The following is a 19,378-nucleotide window of genomic DNA, read 5'->3' as shown; positions in this document are numbered from 1 at the left end:
TGAAATATGGAAAGTGCTTATAGCACTGTGTGCACGTTAGTTATCTCCACATGTTGTTACAGTGTCTGTTACAGTGACTTTAGAATTAGGAGGTGCTATTACCTCATAGTCCCCAAGCACAGAGCCTACCTGCCCTAAAATAGTAGCCATAATGTCATCACCAAAGACCAGCTTCAGGTCTTGAGGCGGCAACTCTTCATGGCTTTCTGGAAAGTGGAGACTTCTCTGAATTCGCCCACAAGGGTCTCTAAAATGCTGTAATTCCACTGAAGTATGAACTCTTCTCCTTAGAAAGGCCCAGTGACCAGGTGACACGTCTTTAGTTGGACGGCAGGAGGTCTTTAAAGCATTATTCAGAGAAAGAAAATGAAGGAGAACGCGAATGCCAACTCATTGCTTGGCTTTTTCATGTGTTACCTCTCAGTCGCCATAGGAACCCTATTTGGAAGATGTTATTCTCGGTTAATGGAAAGAAAAACAACAACAACAAAAAAACCCCAGGTCAGGGAGGTTCAGTAACTTGCCCAAGAAAGTCCGTGGGTGTGAAAGTCAGAATTTGAACTAAGTTTGAGTCCAAAATGCTCTATTACATTGTCTTATTCCCAGACAAGAAACTGTTTTCCCTTTTAGCAGAAATGCATGTATTCATAATATATTGATAAGACGTACTGTTCCAAAGAGTTTCTTTTAAGATAACAATACTATTTAATTGCTTCATGTTTTATTCCTGCGTTGTCTTCCCAAGTGCTTATTTAATTCTTTCAGTTCTGAGTGTACCTTTGCTGCACTCACTGTTCTAAGATACAGACTTTAGATGGGAGATGCCTGAGAGATCTCCCTCCTACCCTTCTTTGTTACTCAAATGTGACCACAGGTTTTTGATCTATGCACTTTTCCTCCAACATGGTATATGACACCCAGGAAAGGTCCTTCCTGGAGTCAAGGGATAAAAGGCCACTGAATCCAGAAAAACCTGACTCTTGTTCACTGAGACGTTTGGTGAGAGATCTTGATCAAAACAGGGAAATGTGAAAATTAATAAACAGAAACCTCATTTAAAATGGAGTTGACAGTCTGGAAGAAAGAACTCTTCACGTATGAGTATGTGTCACTCAACGCAGAGCACTGACCCCACAGGAAGAGACAGACCTTGCATATCTGAGAGGAAGTGATACGACTTGATTATCTCAGCAGAAGGAGGTAATAAAGATTCCTCCTTGCCCAATAACAGCACAGCCAATGGGAGACCGCCAGAACTCAGCCAATGAAAAGTCACTAAATTTGAAGTTCCAGTTTCCGCCAATGAACTCTTCATTTACCAAAGCCCCTCCCAAGTCCATAAAAGAGCATTGCTCTCCTTTGTTTCTCTGGACTTGTGCGTTGTTCACCGTTAGACCGCATGTCCCTAATTGCAATTCTTTGCTGTTCCTGAATAAAACCATCTGGCTATCTATCTGTTACAGGTCAACATTATACAAAAGAGCTCAGACTTCATAACCCTCAGAGAGTCCTGCCCCAGCAGCCAAGTGAAGCTAATACCACATGTTTTCTCCTGACAAGCAGCCTCTCTGCGGAGGAAACCTCTTTGTCATCTCCATATAGCAGCAGTGTGATCTCCACCACCACCATATTCCTCAGCTTTTCTTGTGATTTAGAATTTGGTGCAAACAGACATGTTAAAAAAAAAGGGGGGGGGGATGAATTCAGATGTGGAGGTGAATGAGCTTACGTGGACCATAGAACTTCTAGAAGCACCTAGACTCTCACAAATGCCTGTGCCTGCCAGGTTCTACCAAAGTAATCACTGTATCCTGTGACCTGATTCATATTTTTATATAATTTTACTTCGTGGAACTCTGAGTCTACACACCTCTGAGCAGTTGTCATCATTAAATGCCTACTTTTGAGGGAGGTTTGGTTGCTTTTAATAGTGTGGGAGTCAGATCTTCCCTCAGTAAAACGCATCACACTCTCGTGGTGATGAATCACTGGTCCAAGGAGCAGTGTCTGTGCACCGGAAGCCGTGTCCCGTGGCAGGAAGGACAGTTGAGTGGCTTGGAAGAGGAACATCCTTGAAATCTGCACAGAGAAAAATAACACTTTTTCGAAGAAATGACAGGTGATCCTTGTTATGTCACATGCCTCTTTCACTAAGACAAAGTAATCAAACATCTGATAAAAGTGAAGTAATGCTGTAGCAACTTCTTTTTCAAGAAATGATTGTCTTATTTCAAAAATGAGTCTGGAACAGTGCGTGCATTGTTTTATAGTATCAGTCGCCAAGGATGGTCTGATAAAACGCTGCCTCAGGCAATGGACAGTACAGGCTGCTGCTCCGTTTCAGTTAATCCCTGTGTGAGAACGCTCCTTCCTGAACCAGGAGCACGGCAGCCCTCTGCCACTGAAAGGCCTCCAGCAGGAGGGGGCTTTCTGTTTATTTTCCTTACAGCATTTGGTACTCAGTTTCCCCCGGTTTGTTTTCCCGTTTGTAGTATATTCTTATCACTCTGTGCTGACCTAATTTAACAACTCCAATTACTTCATGTAAACATCCTGTTACCATTTTTTTGTGACTGTAAGATTGGTGATGTCTTGGAGAAGATTCTTCACACTGACTATATGTTTTAGTCCTCTAATAAGATATTTTTCCTTTTAGTAGAATGTTTTCCAAGGTAAGTGAGTTAAAATACATGTAAATAAATAGGATTATCTTTGCAGAATGAAAGGGCTTTTCAAATTGATGGCAGAATTCGTGTGTTGTCTCAAACATGTTTTAAGTTCTTAAGGAAAACTGGGTAGTGTAATTGGCTGAAACATAAGTTCAGTGAAACCGAAGTTTGGAGTTTACCTAAGGAAACAACTGATTTTCAGTAACCTCCCTCAGACCAGCTGGTCAAGAGCTGCCTCACAAATCCCTGCCATTGTCACGATGGAGACATTAAACATAAACCCATAACTCCTGCTGGGAAAACAGCAAAAAGTTCATGACCTTTTGTTGTGTGTTCTTTTATTTTACTATTATCTGAAATATGATATATCCAGTAATGCCACAAATTTTAAAGAAAGTTGAAATTTCTAAGTATAAACAATAGTGAAGATTATGGGTATACGTTTTTTTCTTTTAGTTAGAAAAGATTGAAGAGAAAAAGCAGTATAAACTGAAAAAATAAATTAAGATGATAGAAATATAACAGTAATTAGAATAAATGTAAGTGGACTAAATTCACCAATCAAAACATAATGCTTAATAGATTATATTTAAACACATGACTTTGCTATGAAGAACCACACCTAAAAACTTAAGGGCACATGTAAATTTAAAGTAAAAGGGTGGAAATGATATATTGGGCAAATCTCAAGGAAGAAAGAAAGATGAAGTAGTTAATATTACTATCAGTGAAAACAGACTTAAAGACAGAAAACAGTGTTTGGTTTATAAAGGATTACCACATGGTGATAAAAGCTGTAATTTACCAAGACGATTTTAAATACGTGTGCACCTATTAATAATAGCCTCAAAATATATGGAGGAAATTGACACAACTGAAAGGAGAAATTGATATAACTTCATTGATATACTCAGATGTTTTCAACAAAAACAAAAATCAGCAAAGATACAAAAGATCTGAACAACACAATTAACAGCTTGACCAAAAGGACATTTATAGATTCTGAGTCCACCAATTAACGAACATATGTTTTACTCAAACACACATAGAACATTTACCAAACGTGATCGTGTTCTAGGGTTGCACAGACTTTTTCTGTGAAGTGGCAAATAGTAAGTATTTAAGGCTTTGTGGACTAGGAGCCAAATGGAAGCTCTTATAAAAATACTGTATAACAGGAAAGAAAATGGATTTCCAGAAAACTTTTATTGATGAAATTGAAAACCTTATTTATGAACACTAAAATTTGAATTTGGTATAATTTCACATATAACAAAATATGATTCTTCTATTCATTTTTTTTCTCAAACCATTTGAAACCATTCTATACAAATAGAATAGGCTATGCGAATATCGGTGGCAGGACAGATTCGGCCCACTGGCCATAGTTTGCCAACCCCTGTTGTAGGGCATAAATTAAACCTCAACAAATTTCCACTGGTAGGTATCATGATTATAGACCGTAATTTCTGAATACAATGCTGCTAGATTAGATTAGAACTAAGATTTGTTACTAAGATTAGAACTTAGTAACAAAGAGATAAATTTAAGAAATTCCTATATGTTTGGTAATTTTAAAATACCAAATATTGTTAAATAGCTCATGGGTTAAAGAAGAAATTTAACGGACATTTATAAAATCCTAGATCTGAATAATAAAATCAATACATATCAAAATTTATGAGATATGATTCAAGTGGTAACATGAGAGAAATACTTGTATATATACTCTTAATTATATCAGAAAGGAATAAAACTTTATTCTTACACTATAAGGATTATTAGATAAGTATCGACATTAAAAAGTTACCAATGAAACAAGAAAGGTAATTTTTTAAAAGTGGAAATTAATGCAGTAGGAAAACAATAATACAGTAGAGGAGATCAACAAATTCAAAATTTGTTCTTTGGAAACAAATTAACAAAATACACAGACTGCTGGCAAGACATTAAGAGAAGAAACAAAATCTAAGCAATTTTATGAATAAAAAGTTGGGCATAACTATAGATAAAGTAGATTACAAGGTAGTCAAAGGTAATTAAAAGTTGCTTGGTAATTCAGTGGTGCGAAAGAATAGTCTGTTTGACAGATGGGCTTATCTGTCAAGTGATTATCTGTACTTTTTTTTTTAAAGAAGAACCTTGGTTCTTACCTCACACCCTGCACAAAAATAAACCCTAAATGAAAAAGTGTAAAAGCTAAAGTGTGACGTAAGTGTAAAAGCTAAACTTCTGGAAATGTTGGATTTGCAACCCTAGATTAGGTAAAATATCCTTGGATTGGACACAAAAAGCATGAACCATAAAAAGAAAAAAAGTTGCTATTGGACTTCATCAAAATTTAAAACTTTTACTCTTTGAAAGATACCATTACAAAAATGAGAAGGCAAACCACAGAGTGGGAGAAATTATGTGCAGCACACACATCTGATAAAGGATTGTATCTAGAATTTTTCCAACACAATAAGAAGGCCAACCTCTTCTTAACATATATGAATAGGTGAATATGAATACATACATATGAATAGATATATATGGCAAGCGATTTGAAAAGACATGTCCCAAAAGATGATGTGCCAGTGATCAGTAAGCACAGGAAATCGTGCTTAACGTACTAAGCATTGGGGAAATGCAAATTTAAAGCACAATGTCATGTCACCACATATCTATTAGAATAGCTAAAATAAAAAAGACCAACAACGCCAAGTGTTGGTGAGGTGTGGACCTACGAGTACTCTAATATACTGCTAATGGGAGTGTAAAATCATATAACCACTTTGAAAACAGTTTGGTAATTTCTTATGCAGTTAAATATATGCTTACCATATGACCCAGCAATTCCACTCCCGGAATTACTGAATAAATAATTCCAAACAGTTATTTACTCAAGAGAAGTGTGTCCACAAAAGGTCTTGCACATGGATATTCATAGCAGTTTTATAACAGCCAAATTCTGGGAACAACCTAAATGTCCAGCAACTTAGGCAGATAAATTGTGTATTCATACAATGAAATATTACTCATCTGTAAAAAGGAATGCACACAAACTACTCTCATAACCATTATATGGAGTGAAAGCAGCCACACACAAAAGTAAACATACTGTATGGTTCCATTCACGTGAAATTCTAGAACAAGCAACCTGACAGAAATCAGATCACTGGCTGCCTTGGACCAAGACTGAGGGTAGGGGAATGACTTTCAAGGGGAACTTTCGTTTATTGTATGTAAACTATACTTACATAAAGTTTAATTTTAAAAGGCTAATAAATATAACCAACAACTATTTGCCAGCAGTTTTGAAAACTTACATGAACTGGACAAATTCCTTAAAAAATTTTAAAAGAGCTGACTCAAGAAGAAATAAAAATCTTGAAAGCTTGACTGCTAGTATACCTATGACATAAATTGAAGCAATTTATGGTTTAAAATCGTTCCACAAAACAATTCAGAGCCAGATGGTTTTACAGGCATATTCTACCAACCTTTCAAGAACAGGTCATCCCAATTTATACAGGTTCTTCTAGGTAGTGGGGGGAAAGGGCCTACTCTCCAACTCATTCTGAGACATCAGCATAATCCTGAGAAATTCAGACAAAGACATTACATAAAAGGAAATCATAGATCTGTTTCACTCATGAATACAGATGTAGAAATTCCAAACACATTAGCAAATCAACTGTGTGTGTAAAAGACAATACTTCACTGCCAAGTTGAGCTGCTTCTAAAGCATACAAGGGTAGTTTTGGAAAATTAATAGAAGTAATTCACTGTAATATAGATTAAAAGAGAAAAAGATATGGTCATTTGAATAGATGCAATTAATGCATTTGACAAAACTCAACTTCCAAGTATAAGCAATGTTTTCCAGTTAGATTTTTTTTTCATTTTTATTGAGAAAATATTGTTAGCAAGACTGATAAGAAGCTGAGAGCTTTACTATTTTGATAATAGTGACCAAAGACATTGATGAAGAATGTTACTCGCCCACCGTAAGTGAGAGGACATAGAACATGCTGGAGCCACACAGCCTAGCATTATTCGTGGCTGGGCCGTTTGCCATGTGTGTGTGACCGAGGATAAATTACTTAGCCCCCTGCCTATTTTCTCTGTAAAATGGGCGTGATAATAACCTCCCACAGATGGTTGTTACGAGGTTCATTCATGTTTATGAGGCACTGACATATGCTTTTCAAATAATGTCTTTTATAGGATGTTATGATACATATAAAGTCTATATATTTATATTTATATTCTCTTTAAAGCCATCTCGATCTTAGCCAGAGGCTAAGTTAATGACTATATCTAGTCTTTGGTAAATGTGCTTTACCTTCCAGGTTACAAATTGACCCCTTTTATCTGTGTGTGTCTCAAAGGTGAGTGATTTCACATGGAGCCACGATGGGACTCAAGCACTTATTTCTTATCGAGATGGGTTTGTCCTGGTCGGCTCTGTCAGTGGACAAAGACACTGGTCATCTGAGATCAACTTGGAAAGTCAAATCACGTGTGGCATATGGACTCCTGATGACCAACAGGTAATGCCTCTTGCATATGGGTGTGTAGTGCTAAAACCATGAGAGCTGAGGAGGAAATGCGTTAAATACTGTCACACAGGGGGCACGGGGACAGTGTGGAGGAGCTGGCTCCAAAGCTTCCTAAAGAGTCACAAAGGAAAAGAACAATGGCAGTATCCAGGGAAAAATGAAAACAGAAATTTGAAGTGAACCATAGATTGGAGAAATAATATTTCCCACCATTATGGTAAACATTGGGTTAACATTTTAATTGTAGAAAATGTTCATGCAAATATAGTTTTAAATCTACATAAATAGCCAATTGATAAATGGATAATAGACATAAATAATAACTTACAAAAGAAGTTCAATTACTCAGTAGTCATATGGTGGAAAAGTATTCATTCTCGGAAAAATATAAAATAACATAGCATATATTTTCACTTATTAGCAAAAAGTAGTAATAAAGTGGCACAGGTGATTTTACTGATTATTGATAAGACTACAATCAAATAAGCATGCTCATTCGTTGCTGGTAATAATGTGTATTAGACCTTCGGAGAAACAGTTTGGTATAGAGTATGTCAAAAGTCTTAAAAATTATCCACTTTGACCTGATAATATACTTTAGGAATTTATCTAAAAGAAACAAAGGGAAGAAAAGTTGTTCATTAAAGCATTATTTATGCTAGTAAAAATTTGGCAACAGCCTGCTTGTCTAAAAATAGAATTGCTAAGTAAACTGTGGTGTAACCATTTAAAGTATTGCATAGTAGTTCCGTATATGATAGACTGTGCTTACAAAGGTGGTGTAATAATCTGGAACAGCTCTTATGATACAGCTCTTATGATACAATCTGGAACAACTCAGGATAGGAAGCGGTTCATGTGGTATGATTACCACATCATAAAACAGCTGAAAAAAAACCCATCTGGGTGGTATACAGAACTGGAAGGAAATGAATCAGAATGCCATAAGTAGGTTGTTATTTTATGATGAGCTTCTGGGTCATTTTTTAAAATGTAATTTCAAAATTTTCTTTAATGTGCCTATTCTACTTTCATGATAAAACAATATGTAATACTAATAAAATTATATATTGATAACTCATTTTTTTAAATATACAAAAAACCTTTGTAAATATAAAACTTGTGTTTTCCAAGTACAGCAGAATCCATAAAATGCCACAACATTTCATAGCAGAGGTTGTAATGCATATTGGTAAAAACGAGCGGTATAATATGGAACTATGACTTTTATTTTTGAGCCACTTTTTTTTTTTTTACTGAATTGCCTTCCTCTAGTCGCTGTATGTTTCATGTTTCCATTTTTTTTCAAGTAAAAATGGCCAATACTTTTTCTGTTTCTTCTCAAAATCAGTATTGTGAGAATTATAAAAAGATATTCTCAACTCCAAGTTTCTTCCCCTCTCCCCCCAAAGGCTTCTAATCATCCAGTAGCATATGCACGTATCTACATAAAGCATTTGGATTTTCGTATCATAACTTTTTCTTTTTGGAGGTTTTCACTGCCCCTAGAGTCTCCTCAAAGAGAAGCGAGCCACAGTCCATTAAGTAACCTGGCATGGGCACTTAACCTCTCCCTGCAGTTTCCTCCTCTGTGACAAGGGGTGTGAATTACTTCCTGCCTAATTCCCAGGGCTTTTGTAATGATCCAATGAAGGAACAGATATGAAATCACTTAAACATATATAAGTGGAAGTCGTGGCTTCACGTTCTTCCCTCGCCTTGGCGGACGGAACTGTGAGGCTCTTGTCACAGTCTCCTTCATAAGCTGTGCCAGCCGGCGCCCCCAGCAGAGTACACACCCGAAGTGTGGCAGGCACTGGGCCCAGAGATGCTGGGGATACAGTGAGGAAGACTCGGCGCCTGCCTTTGAGGTACACAGGGTCCATTAAGGAGACAGACCCGCAGCACCGTGTGCTGCGTCCTGGAGAAGGTGGCTGAGGTGACAGCAGCATGGTGTCATGGGCGTGACGTCACGGTGGTGATGGGCTGCAACTTCTGAGCAGGCACCAGGGCTCGGTTCCTTAGACCCTCTGGCAAGACGCATGAGTGGCTTGGGCACAACCTCTGTCCCGATGATTGCCTTACGGGTTCCAGACTTAGGGCTAATCAGTTGGATTTTGTTCAATGAAAGTGCTCACTCGTTAACACTCGTTGTAGACCACTGAATCATTGAGGATCCTCGGGAGAACGTAACACAGAGAAGAGAGGTATGGGATAGATACTCTTGTCGGTCAGGTTTGAACTGAGACGTGGAAAAACAATAATCCTAAGAAGGAGAAGGATTCTCTCTTTCATAGTTTGAAAAGCATTAATGAGAAAAGTATGGAGATAAGCTAATGTTTGTAATGGAATGCTCGATCATTCCATTACAAACATTACCGTGGGAGCTGATGTTTAGAGCAGCACGTCCACGCTCTCTGGGTGTGGATTGCGAGGTCAGTGTCTCTTCCCGTCCTGGGCACCCTGCTGCCGTTAGCGTAGAGTTCAGCAGCTTCCAGGATGAAACCGCCTCCTCACTTCTTGAGATAGTTCTGATCACAAGGGGTTTTACCCTGGTTACCTTAAAAAATATAAGCAATGAGTTTGAAGTTCAGCTATTTTCCTATTTCTCATGTATTTTTTTCATCCTAGAGTGATGATGTATATACCCTTTGGGGGAGTTATAGACCACTTTGAATATCAGATGGAAACTAGGAACGCTTTCTCTGGAAAACTGTACACATATTCATCCATGATGATGAATGTGACTTCTCATAGAATTTGGAGAGTTTATAGGATTCTACCCATGGATTCTTCCCCTTCAAATCCTGGTCTAGATAGTTTAGAGGTGACATTTGGGGTAATCTTCTCCAACTTTTTATTATGCACACGTTCAGGCCTTACAAAATAGTTGAAAGAATATACCCTTCTTAAATTTAACAGCTAACATTTTGCCATATTTGTGCTGTCTCTCTCCCTCTTCCCCGCCCTCCCTCCTTCCCTCCTTTTCTCTTCACACCCACACACATTTTTTGTAGTTGTATTTTTGAAAGTTGTAGATGCCGTGGCAAATCACCCTTAAATATTTACCATGCATGTTCTAAGAATAAGGTTATTCTACATTATGACACCTACTAAGAAATTAACAGTGATACTATCTGGCTATATTTATATTTTCCTAATTTATACAACAATGAGTTTTATAGACTTTATTTTTTCTCTTTTTGATATTTGGAACCAGGATCCAGTTGGGTTCATGTACAGCAATTGGTTATGTGTTTAGTGCAAAGCAGTTTCCTCCTTTTGAAAATCTTTTATTTAACAATTAATAAAACAGCAATAGTAAGTCCATCCCTATCAATAATTACTTCAATGTAAATAAATTAAGCTCCCAATCAAAAGATACAGAACAGCTGAATGGATAAAAATACAAGATCCAACTATATGCTGCCTACAAGAGACTCATTTTAGATTAAAGATTATATATAAGCTGAAAGTGAAGGGATGATAAAATATATTCCATGTAAGTCATAGCCCAAATAGAGGAGGGATGACTATATTTATAGCGGACAAAATAGACTTTCAGTCAAAAACTCTCACAAGAGACAAAGACATTATATAATGGTAAAAGGGTCAATTCATCAGGAAGCTATAACAATTATAAATTTAAAAGCATGTAACATTGGAGCACCTAAATATATAAAACACTAGATATATGGATCAAACATTGACAGAACTGAAAGGAGAAATACAAAGCAATACCCTGAGGGTAGGAGACTTCAGTGCCCCACTTTTAATAATGGATAGAATATACAGACAGAAAATCCATAAAGGAACAGTGGCCTTTAACACCAGTATAAACCAAGTGGACCTAACAGATACAGTGAACATTCCAACCAACAGAAGCAGAATATATATTCTTCCCAAGCACACAAAGAACATTCTCCAGGATGGATCACATGTTGGATCCCAAAACAAGTATTGACAAATTTAAGATTATTGAAATCATATCAAGTGCCTTTCTCCATCACAATGGGATGAAACTAGAACTGAATAGTGGAAGGAATATTGGAAAATTCACAAATATGTGTAAATTAAAGCACTCTTGATTAACCAAAAGATCAAAGGAGAAATCAAAAGGGAAAATAAAAAATACTTCGAGACAAATGAAAATGTAAATGAAACATACCTAAACTTATGGCGCACAGCAAAAGCAGTATTAAGAGGGAGTTTATAGCAAATACTTACAATATAAAGAAAGAAGAAGAAAGATCTCAAACAATCCAACTTTAGACCTCAAGGAATGAGAAAAAGAACAAATAGCCCAAAATTAGCAGAAGGAAGGAAATAATATAAGATTAGAACAGAAATAAAATGAAATAGAAAATAGAAAAACAATAGACAAAAAAATCAACAAAACTGAGAGTTGGGTTTTCTGAAAAGAGCAAGAAAATTGACAAACTTTTAGACTAAAAAAGAGAATGCTGATTCAAATACAAAATCAGAAATGAAAGAAGAGACATTATAATTGATGTCACAGAAATAAGAATCATTAGAGACTACTATGAGCAATCATACAATGCCAACAAATTGGACAGTCTAGAGGAACAGATAAATTCCTAGTGAATAGAACCTACCAAGACTGAATCATGAATAGAAAATCTGAACAGACCTATAACTAGTAAGGAGATTGGATTAGTAATCAAAAAACTCCCAACAAAGAAAATGCCAGGACCAGATGGCTTCATTGGTGAATTCTGCCAAACATTTAAAGAAGAATTAACACCGTTCCTTCTCAGTCTCTTCCAAAAACTTGAACAGAAAGGAACACTTCCAAATTTATTTTATGAGGCCAGCATTACCCTGATACCAAAGCCAAAGACACTATAAGGAAAAACAGTTACCATGTCCCTGGTGAACATAGGTGCAAAAATCCTCAACAAAATACTAGCAAACTGAATTCTACCACACATTGAAAGAATCATAGACAATAATCAAGTGGGTTTTATCTCTGGGATGCAAGGACATTCAGCCTATGAAAATGAATTAATGTGATGTGCCTCATTAACAGAATATAGGATAAGAACCACAAGATCATCTCAACAGATGCAGAAAAGGCATTTGACAAAATTCAACACCCTTTCATGATAAAAACCCAACAAACTAGGAATAGAAAGAAATGACTTCAGTGTAATAAAGGCCATATGTATGAAACTTCTGCAGCTAATGTGCTCAATGGTGAAAAACTGAAAGCATTTCCTCTGATCAGAACAAAATGAGGTTGCCCGCTCTCTCCATTTATATTCAACATAGTACTGGAAGTCCTAGCCAAAGCAGTTAGGCAAGAAAAAGGAATAAAAAGCATTCAAATAGGAAAGGAAGAAGTAAAATTATCTCTGTTTGCAAATGATATGATCTTGTATGAAGAAAACCCTAAAGACGACATGCACACAAACCCTGTTAGAATAAATGAATTCAGTAAAGTTGCAGGATATAGACTCAATATACAAAAATTAGTTGCATTTCTATACACTAGCAATGAATTGTCTGAAAAAGAAATTAAGAAAATCCCATTTATAATAGCATCAAAAATAATAAAATATTTAAACTTAACCAAGGAGGTAAAAAGACTTGTACAATGAAAACTACAAAAGAAAAGGGTAGACGGGTGGTTGCCCTGGGATGGAGAGAGAGGGGAGAGTTGGGGAGTTGCTGTTCAGTGAGTATCAAGTTTCAGTCATGCAGGATGGTTATGTTCTTGAAATCTCTACTTGTGCCTGTAGTTAATAAGATTGTATTGTACACTTAAATTGTTTGTTTGTATTATTTTTATTTTTTTAGGTTTTTTTTTATATCAGGTGTAGAAAACAACAGAATGATTAGACATTTACAACCCTCATAAAGTGATAACCATCCCCCCAATCTACTACCTCTCTGGCATGGTATACAGCTGGTACAATTCCATTGACTCTATTCCCTATGCTGTACTTTATATCCTGTGACCATAAACAGAGGGTGCCAAAATAAATGTATACACATTTTAAGAAAGGGGAAAACTGTATTAAAATTACATTGATGGTAACTACTTTGAGCAACTCTTTTTTTTTTTTTTTTAAGATTTTATTGGGGAAGGGGAACAGGACTTTATTGGGGAACAGTGTGTACTTCCAGGCCTTTTTTCCAAGTCAAGTTGTTGTCATTTCAGTCTTAGTTGTGGAGGGCGCAGCTCAGCTCCAAGTCCAGTTGCCGTTTTCTAGTTGCAGGGGGCACAGTCCACCATCCCTTGCAGGAGTCGAACCGGCAATCTTGTGGTTGAGAGGATGCATTCCAACCAACTGAGCCATCCGGGAGCTCAGCGGCAGCTCAGCTCAAGGTGCCGTGTTCAATTTTAGTTGCAGGGGGCTCTGCCCACCATCCCTTGTGGGACTTGAGGAGTTAAACCGACAACCTTGTGGTTGAGAGCCCACTGGCCCATGTGGGAATCAAACCGGCAGCCTTCGGAGTTAGGAGCATGGAGCTCCAACCACCTGAGCCACCGGGCCGGCCACACTTTGAGCAACTCTTGTAATTGCAGGAGTGAAATACGACTTGTGTTCAACTCTCATAATTGCAGAAGTCAAACATGACTTGTATATGTTGACTATTACAATTTTAATACAGTTTTCCTTTCTTAAAATGTATATGCATTTTTTTGGCATCCTCTGTATATGTATATGCATGTGTGTATGTAAATAATATATATGTGATATATGTTAATTATGGTTGACATTTAATATTATTTTACATCAGCTTCAGGTGTTCAGTGCAGTGATCAGGCATCTACACAATCTATGAAGTGATTACCCCATAAGTCCAGTACCCATCTGGCACCCCAGTATTGATTATATTCGCCATACTGTGTTTCACATCCCTGTGACTACCAGTTTGTACTTTCTAATCCCTTCGCCTTCCCTATCCCCCGGCCACCCCGCCATCTAGCAGCCCTCAGTGTTTTCTCTGTACTTCTGAGTCTGTTTCTGTTTTGTTTGATCATTTATTCTGTTCTTTAGATTCCACATATACGTGAGGTCATATGGTATTTTTCTTTCTCAGTCTGACTTACTTCACTTAGCATAATACTCTCTAGCTCCATCCATGTTGTTGCAAATGATAAGATTTTAGTCTTCATTTATACTCCATTGTATAAATGTACCACAATTTCTTTATCAGATCGTCCTATTGATGGGCATTTTGGTTATTTCCATATCTTGACTATTGTGAATAGCGCTGCAATAAACACAGGGGTACACATATTTTTTCAAATTAGTGTTTCGGATTTCTTTAGATAAATACCCAGGAGTGGAATTGCTGGGTCATAAGGTAGTTATAGTTTTAATTTTTTGAGGAAGCTCCATACTGTTTTCCATAGTGACTGCACCCATTTGCAATCTCATCAACAGTGCACGAGGGTTTCCTTTTCTCCACATCCTTGCCAACACTTCTTTTTTTATTTTTGATGATAGCCATTCTGACAGGAGTGAGATGATATCTCACTGTGGTTTTTATTTGCATTTCTATGAAGATGAGTGATGTTGAGCATCTTTTCATATATCTACTGGCCATCTGTATGTCCTCTTTGGAGAAATGCCTGTTCATGTCCTCTGCCCATTTTTTCATTTTGAGTTGTTTGTTTTTTGGGTGTTGAGTTGTATGAAATTTTTTAATAAATTTTGGATATTAACCCCTTATCAGATATATCATTGGCAAATCTCTTCTCCCATTCAGTAGGATGTCTTTTTGTTTCCTTTGCTATGAAAAACCTTTTTAGTTTGATGTAGTCCCATTTATTTTTTCTTTTGCTTCCCTTGCCCGAGGGGATATATCAGTAAAAATATTACTAAAGGTAATGTCTGTGAGTTTACTTCCTATATTTTCTTCTAGGAGTTTTATGGTTTCAGGTCTTACATTTAAGTCTTTAACCCATTTTGAGTTTATTCTTGTATATGGTGTAAGGAGGTGGTCCAGTTTCATTTTTTGTATGTATCTGTCCAGGTTTCCCAGCACTGTTTATTAAATAGACTGTCTTTACCCCACCGTAAATTCTTACTTCCTTTGTCATAGATTAAATTACCATGTAGGCATGGATTTATGTCTGGGCTCTCTATTCTGTTCCATTATCTATGTGTCTGTTTTTATGCCAATACCATGCTGTTTGGGTTACTATAACCTCGTAGTGTGATTTGATATTTAGCATGTACACTTAAATTTTTGTTAAGAGTGTAGATCTCATGTTAAGTGTTTTTACCACAATAAAAATTATGTGATATATTGGGGGTCCACATTTATTTTAAATTCAGTTTCTTATTAATTTAGTGTTACATTTTCTTCATATGCCTTTATTAACACCTCATGACAATGGCCTTGGTTTTGATGCAGAACTCCTGCATGAATGCCAGTGTTTGTCCAGGTAGCTGAACTATAAACTGGAGCTTACTAGGGTTCCTCTTGGCATTCCTGAACCACAAGTGCATTGCTGCTCTGGCAATCCTACCCTTGGCGTTGAAATACATCCTTGTGTCACATGGGAGGGAGGTGACATGGCACCACTACCAGTGAGTGACACTCTCCTGTCTAAATTCTAGGCAGCCCCTGCTGAGCCCTCTTTTTGAGTAGGCCTCAACTTTGGCCTAGAAAACTAGATTCTCAAAACTAGATTCTAACAAATAATTACAGAGAAAGAGACTTGAATAAACACTAGCATAATTCTATTGATTCAAGGCTGTGTCACTAAGGTGACAACTCGATTCCCCTTAAATTCTTGCCTGGGAAAGCTCAAGGCTGCCAAAAGAGTTTACTGTTTGTTCCACACAACACCGGACAATAGGGGCCCACGTCTCGCAGTCTCTGTGGGAAGGTAGGACCCTAACTTGGATAAGCACCATTGGCAAACCCTACTCCCACTTTTTGTGAATTTCCACTTTCCTGACTCTTCTTGAACCCCCACCTCCCTACTTCCTACTCCTTCATTCTCTCTAGAATACCTGGTCACCTCTGTGCAGACAGAAGTTGAGTTCAGTTCATGCTGGACTCTCTTCCCTACTGGAGGGGTCATTGCTGGTTAAAATCTGTCCCTGCCTCTAACTAGTGTCTGGCTTTGTTTATCTTTCACACCAGTCACAGGTGCTGTTGCTCTGCTTCCATCACTGTGACCCTGACAGCTACTGGCGAGTCGGAAGCCTTTTACTCTCCTCAGACCCGGAAATTATTTCCTCCTAGCCCTTTTGTTGAAGAAGTTTATTAGTAGCCACAGGAAGAAATTACTCTTTAATAAATCTAAATATAATGAGAAATACATTTAGATATATTAAAGATTTAGAGCATTTCGAAACAGGAAAGGCTTTGGAAGCTCATCTGATATAACTTTTTTGACTGACGGAGGAGACCAACAGTCAGGGAGGTGAGGATCAATTCGAAATGACAGAAGTTAGCCGTGAAAATAGAAACAGACCCCAGACAGCTGACTCCCAGCCCTGAGTCCTCTGCAGAGGAGAGGCTGTCTCCCTGCAGACTTGGATTGTCCACACCAAACAGTCGACAGATTCCAGTGTCACTCAGCATCCCCCACCCAAATTAAAGGTGCCCAGTCGCCCCCAAGGCCTGTGTGATGAGTGGCTGCCCTGGCCATTTTCTCCTGCTCCAAAGATCTGACAGAGCCCTACTCCAGAAACATTTCTTTTTACCTCATTCAATATCTATTTGTTTTTAATAATATATCCACATGGTGTAAAATTCTAAATGTTCACAAGGATATATGATGAAAAGGCCCCTTTCATCCACTTCTCCAAGCCACCCATTTCTGTTCCCAAGTTAATTGGTGTTCCCAATTACTTTTGTATCCTTCTGGAGATACTCTAGTTAAATGTGAATTTTAGTTATCCCTCTAGTCAGACGGTTCTCTACCCCCAAAAATCATATGTGGGTGTCTTAGAAGGGTGAATAAACTTAAAAATGGAGCCTAAAAGATTTGGGAGAAAATGTTCTACATGGGAATTATTTAGCATTAATTTTGTTGCCTGAGGCAGATAGAATATCTTCCTCTGAAAATGTGTAGCCATAGGACAGTCTCTCATCTTCATTGGTTAGTTGATAAGCAGTCTTTTTTGCAGTGAAAAGATGAAACGACTTCAAAATTACCTTTTTAGCCAAAGATAACAAATGTTTTATTATAGATATTTTGGGTGAGATGTCGTTCCTATATTTATCACAATAAGTCGTAAAATGTCTGTCTTAGAAATGATTGTTATAGTCAACTGTGAAATTACTTTTTTTAATAAAACCAGGAAATAGTCTATTAATCAATTGAACAGTTTCTTTAGTTTGCAGAATGTTCAAATCTGGTCTTAAAATACATTTGAAGGCTAGTGTCCTGAAACCCAACAGGGAGGGCCTAAAAAAACAAGTTTTACTTCAGTGGTATCTCAGAAGTTTCCTTGTAAAAAGCAAAAGGACATCACAGTTTGTGTCTTCATCTCCCTGTCCACAGTGGCACATTTAATGTTTGCCACCAATGGGGCTGAGGTTACTAAGTAGGAATTTGTAATCAGTTATCTGCTCCTCCAGCTTTAAATCACAAAAACAAATAAATGGGGGAAAAGTCGACACTTCTGGAATCAGTTCCAATACTCCTAGTTAAACTCTACTGCAAGACATGAATATTTATAGATGCGTGCATTTTTTTTGGTAACTGACATGTGGTATTTATTCAAGAATTTAGACGAGTCCCAGTGTCCAAAGGTCAAGGTAAGATGAGACGGCATCCTTGCTTCCAAAACATAAGTCTTTCGAAGGGTTTTATATCCTCGTCCTATCCCCTTTGGCTTATAGCTTGGTTCATTTTAAATTACTGATAATAACTGTTGTATTTTTAAATAATTATCTAAAAATAGTTTAGAATAGAATACATTGAAATGAAGAGATTATATATGGATACCATAATTACTTGAACATTTCATTAATGTGAAAAACTGCCCTGCAGTGGGAAACAGCCATTTAACTGGTTTGACGTGAGGACCCTCAGGTTTCTACTGGCTACTTTGGTTCTTGGTGTCCGTGTTACAGAAGGTACTGTCCCTAGCCCATACGTGGCATTGTTCCTAGCCCATACATGGCATTGTCCCTAGCCCATACGTGAAGCCTGCAGTCCAACAGAAGAAACATCAGGAAAAATACTGAGACAGAAATTTACATCATTTCACCATCAGTTTATAATTGAAAGTATTTTAGAGCCCAGTTTTGTAGGAGAATTTGAGCCACTGGTTGATTGCCTAAAGAAGAAATTAAGGAAGTTCTTCCTTCATTTGTAGGAAAACCTGGGCAAACGCCAAAGTTTTGGGCAGAAACTCATTTACTAATAATAGTTCCTGAGCATCCACTCATGAGAACCTCGGTGCAGACCTGCCCTTGAGAAGCTCACGATTTAACGGGAAAGGCAGACATGCAAAACAGAGTGAAATTCAGGGGGCTGTGGGGTCTGTGGTTAGAGCAAAGTTAATTCTGTGTCCAAGCTGCACATCGGAAATGAAACAGCCACTATGCTGGAAGAGGACCTGGTTACGTGTGTGTTGGTTGGGCAAGGATGATATCATAAATTTCGTCTGGGGCGTGTTGACCCTGAAGGTCCTTGGACACACCCAGGGGTAGGTAGGTGGCAGGAAGGCAGTTGGATACGAGTCCTGAGCTTAGGGAGCAGCCTGGGAAGGGAGCTGACATGAATGGGGTCCTTGAACCGTGGACATGACTGTGATCTAGAGAGAGAAGGGGGCCGAGGGGCAAGCCTAGAAAGGAGGAGCTGGCACCCGTCTACGGAGAGCACCAGAATTAGGGAGAAGTGGCAGACACTGATGCATTTGCCACTGTGAGTATTCATGAGGATTAGACTTTTCTGTCTTGTTCTCATGGAGTCCTTGCTTATCTCATTGGAAGTAATTAGGCATGAAAAGAACTTGTAACAGATTTTTTGAAATCTGATTTCATGTTGTATCAGTAGTCTTCAGTTATCTGTGACGCTCTTGTTCCAAAACTGAGTATCTTCCTCCATCATTGCTTGACAACTAGACTGTTGCTTTTTTCTTGTCTCCAATCTTACTAACGGAAGCTGTGATTGGAGCTGATTAATGGTGGGGAATTTGGGGGCTGGTTTTTTTG

At 37.8% G+C, this 19,378-nt stretch overlaps 1 protein-coding gene across 4 annotated transcripts in view; it reads left to right on the top strand.

Annotated features, from left to right (window-relative positions):
• The window catches only part of TULP4 (TUB like protein 4), a 206,737-nt gene that overhangs the window by 134,179 nt on the left and 53,180 nt on the right, over positions 1-19,378 (top strand). For all 4 annotated transcript variants that reach the window (XM_081038283.1, XM_081038281.1, XM_081038280.1 and 1 more), the window contains one exon: positions 7,046-7,207. Coding sequence is in view for 3 of the 4 variants with exons in the window: in XM_081038281.1 (XP_080894407.1) it covers positions 7,046-7,207 (162 nt within the window). In the remaining variant the exon portion in view is untranslated. The remainder of the gene's footprint in view (positions 1-7,045; positions 7,208-19,378) is intronic.

Source organism: Rhinolophus hipposideros, assembly GCF_964194185.1.
Source record: "Rhinolophus hipposideros genome assembly, chromosome: 3".
NCBI lineage: Eukaryota > Metazoa > Chordata > Mammalia > Chiroptera > Rhinolophidae > Rhinolophus > Rhinolophus hipposideros.
Note: the sequence above shows the minus strand (reverse complement) of the source record. Positions and strands in the feature narration are given on the sequence as shown.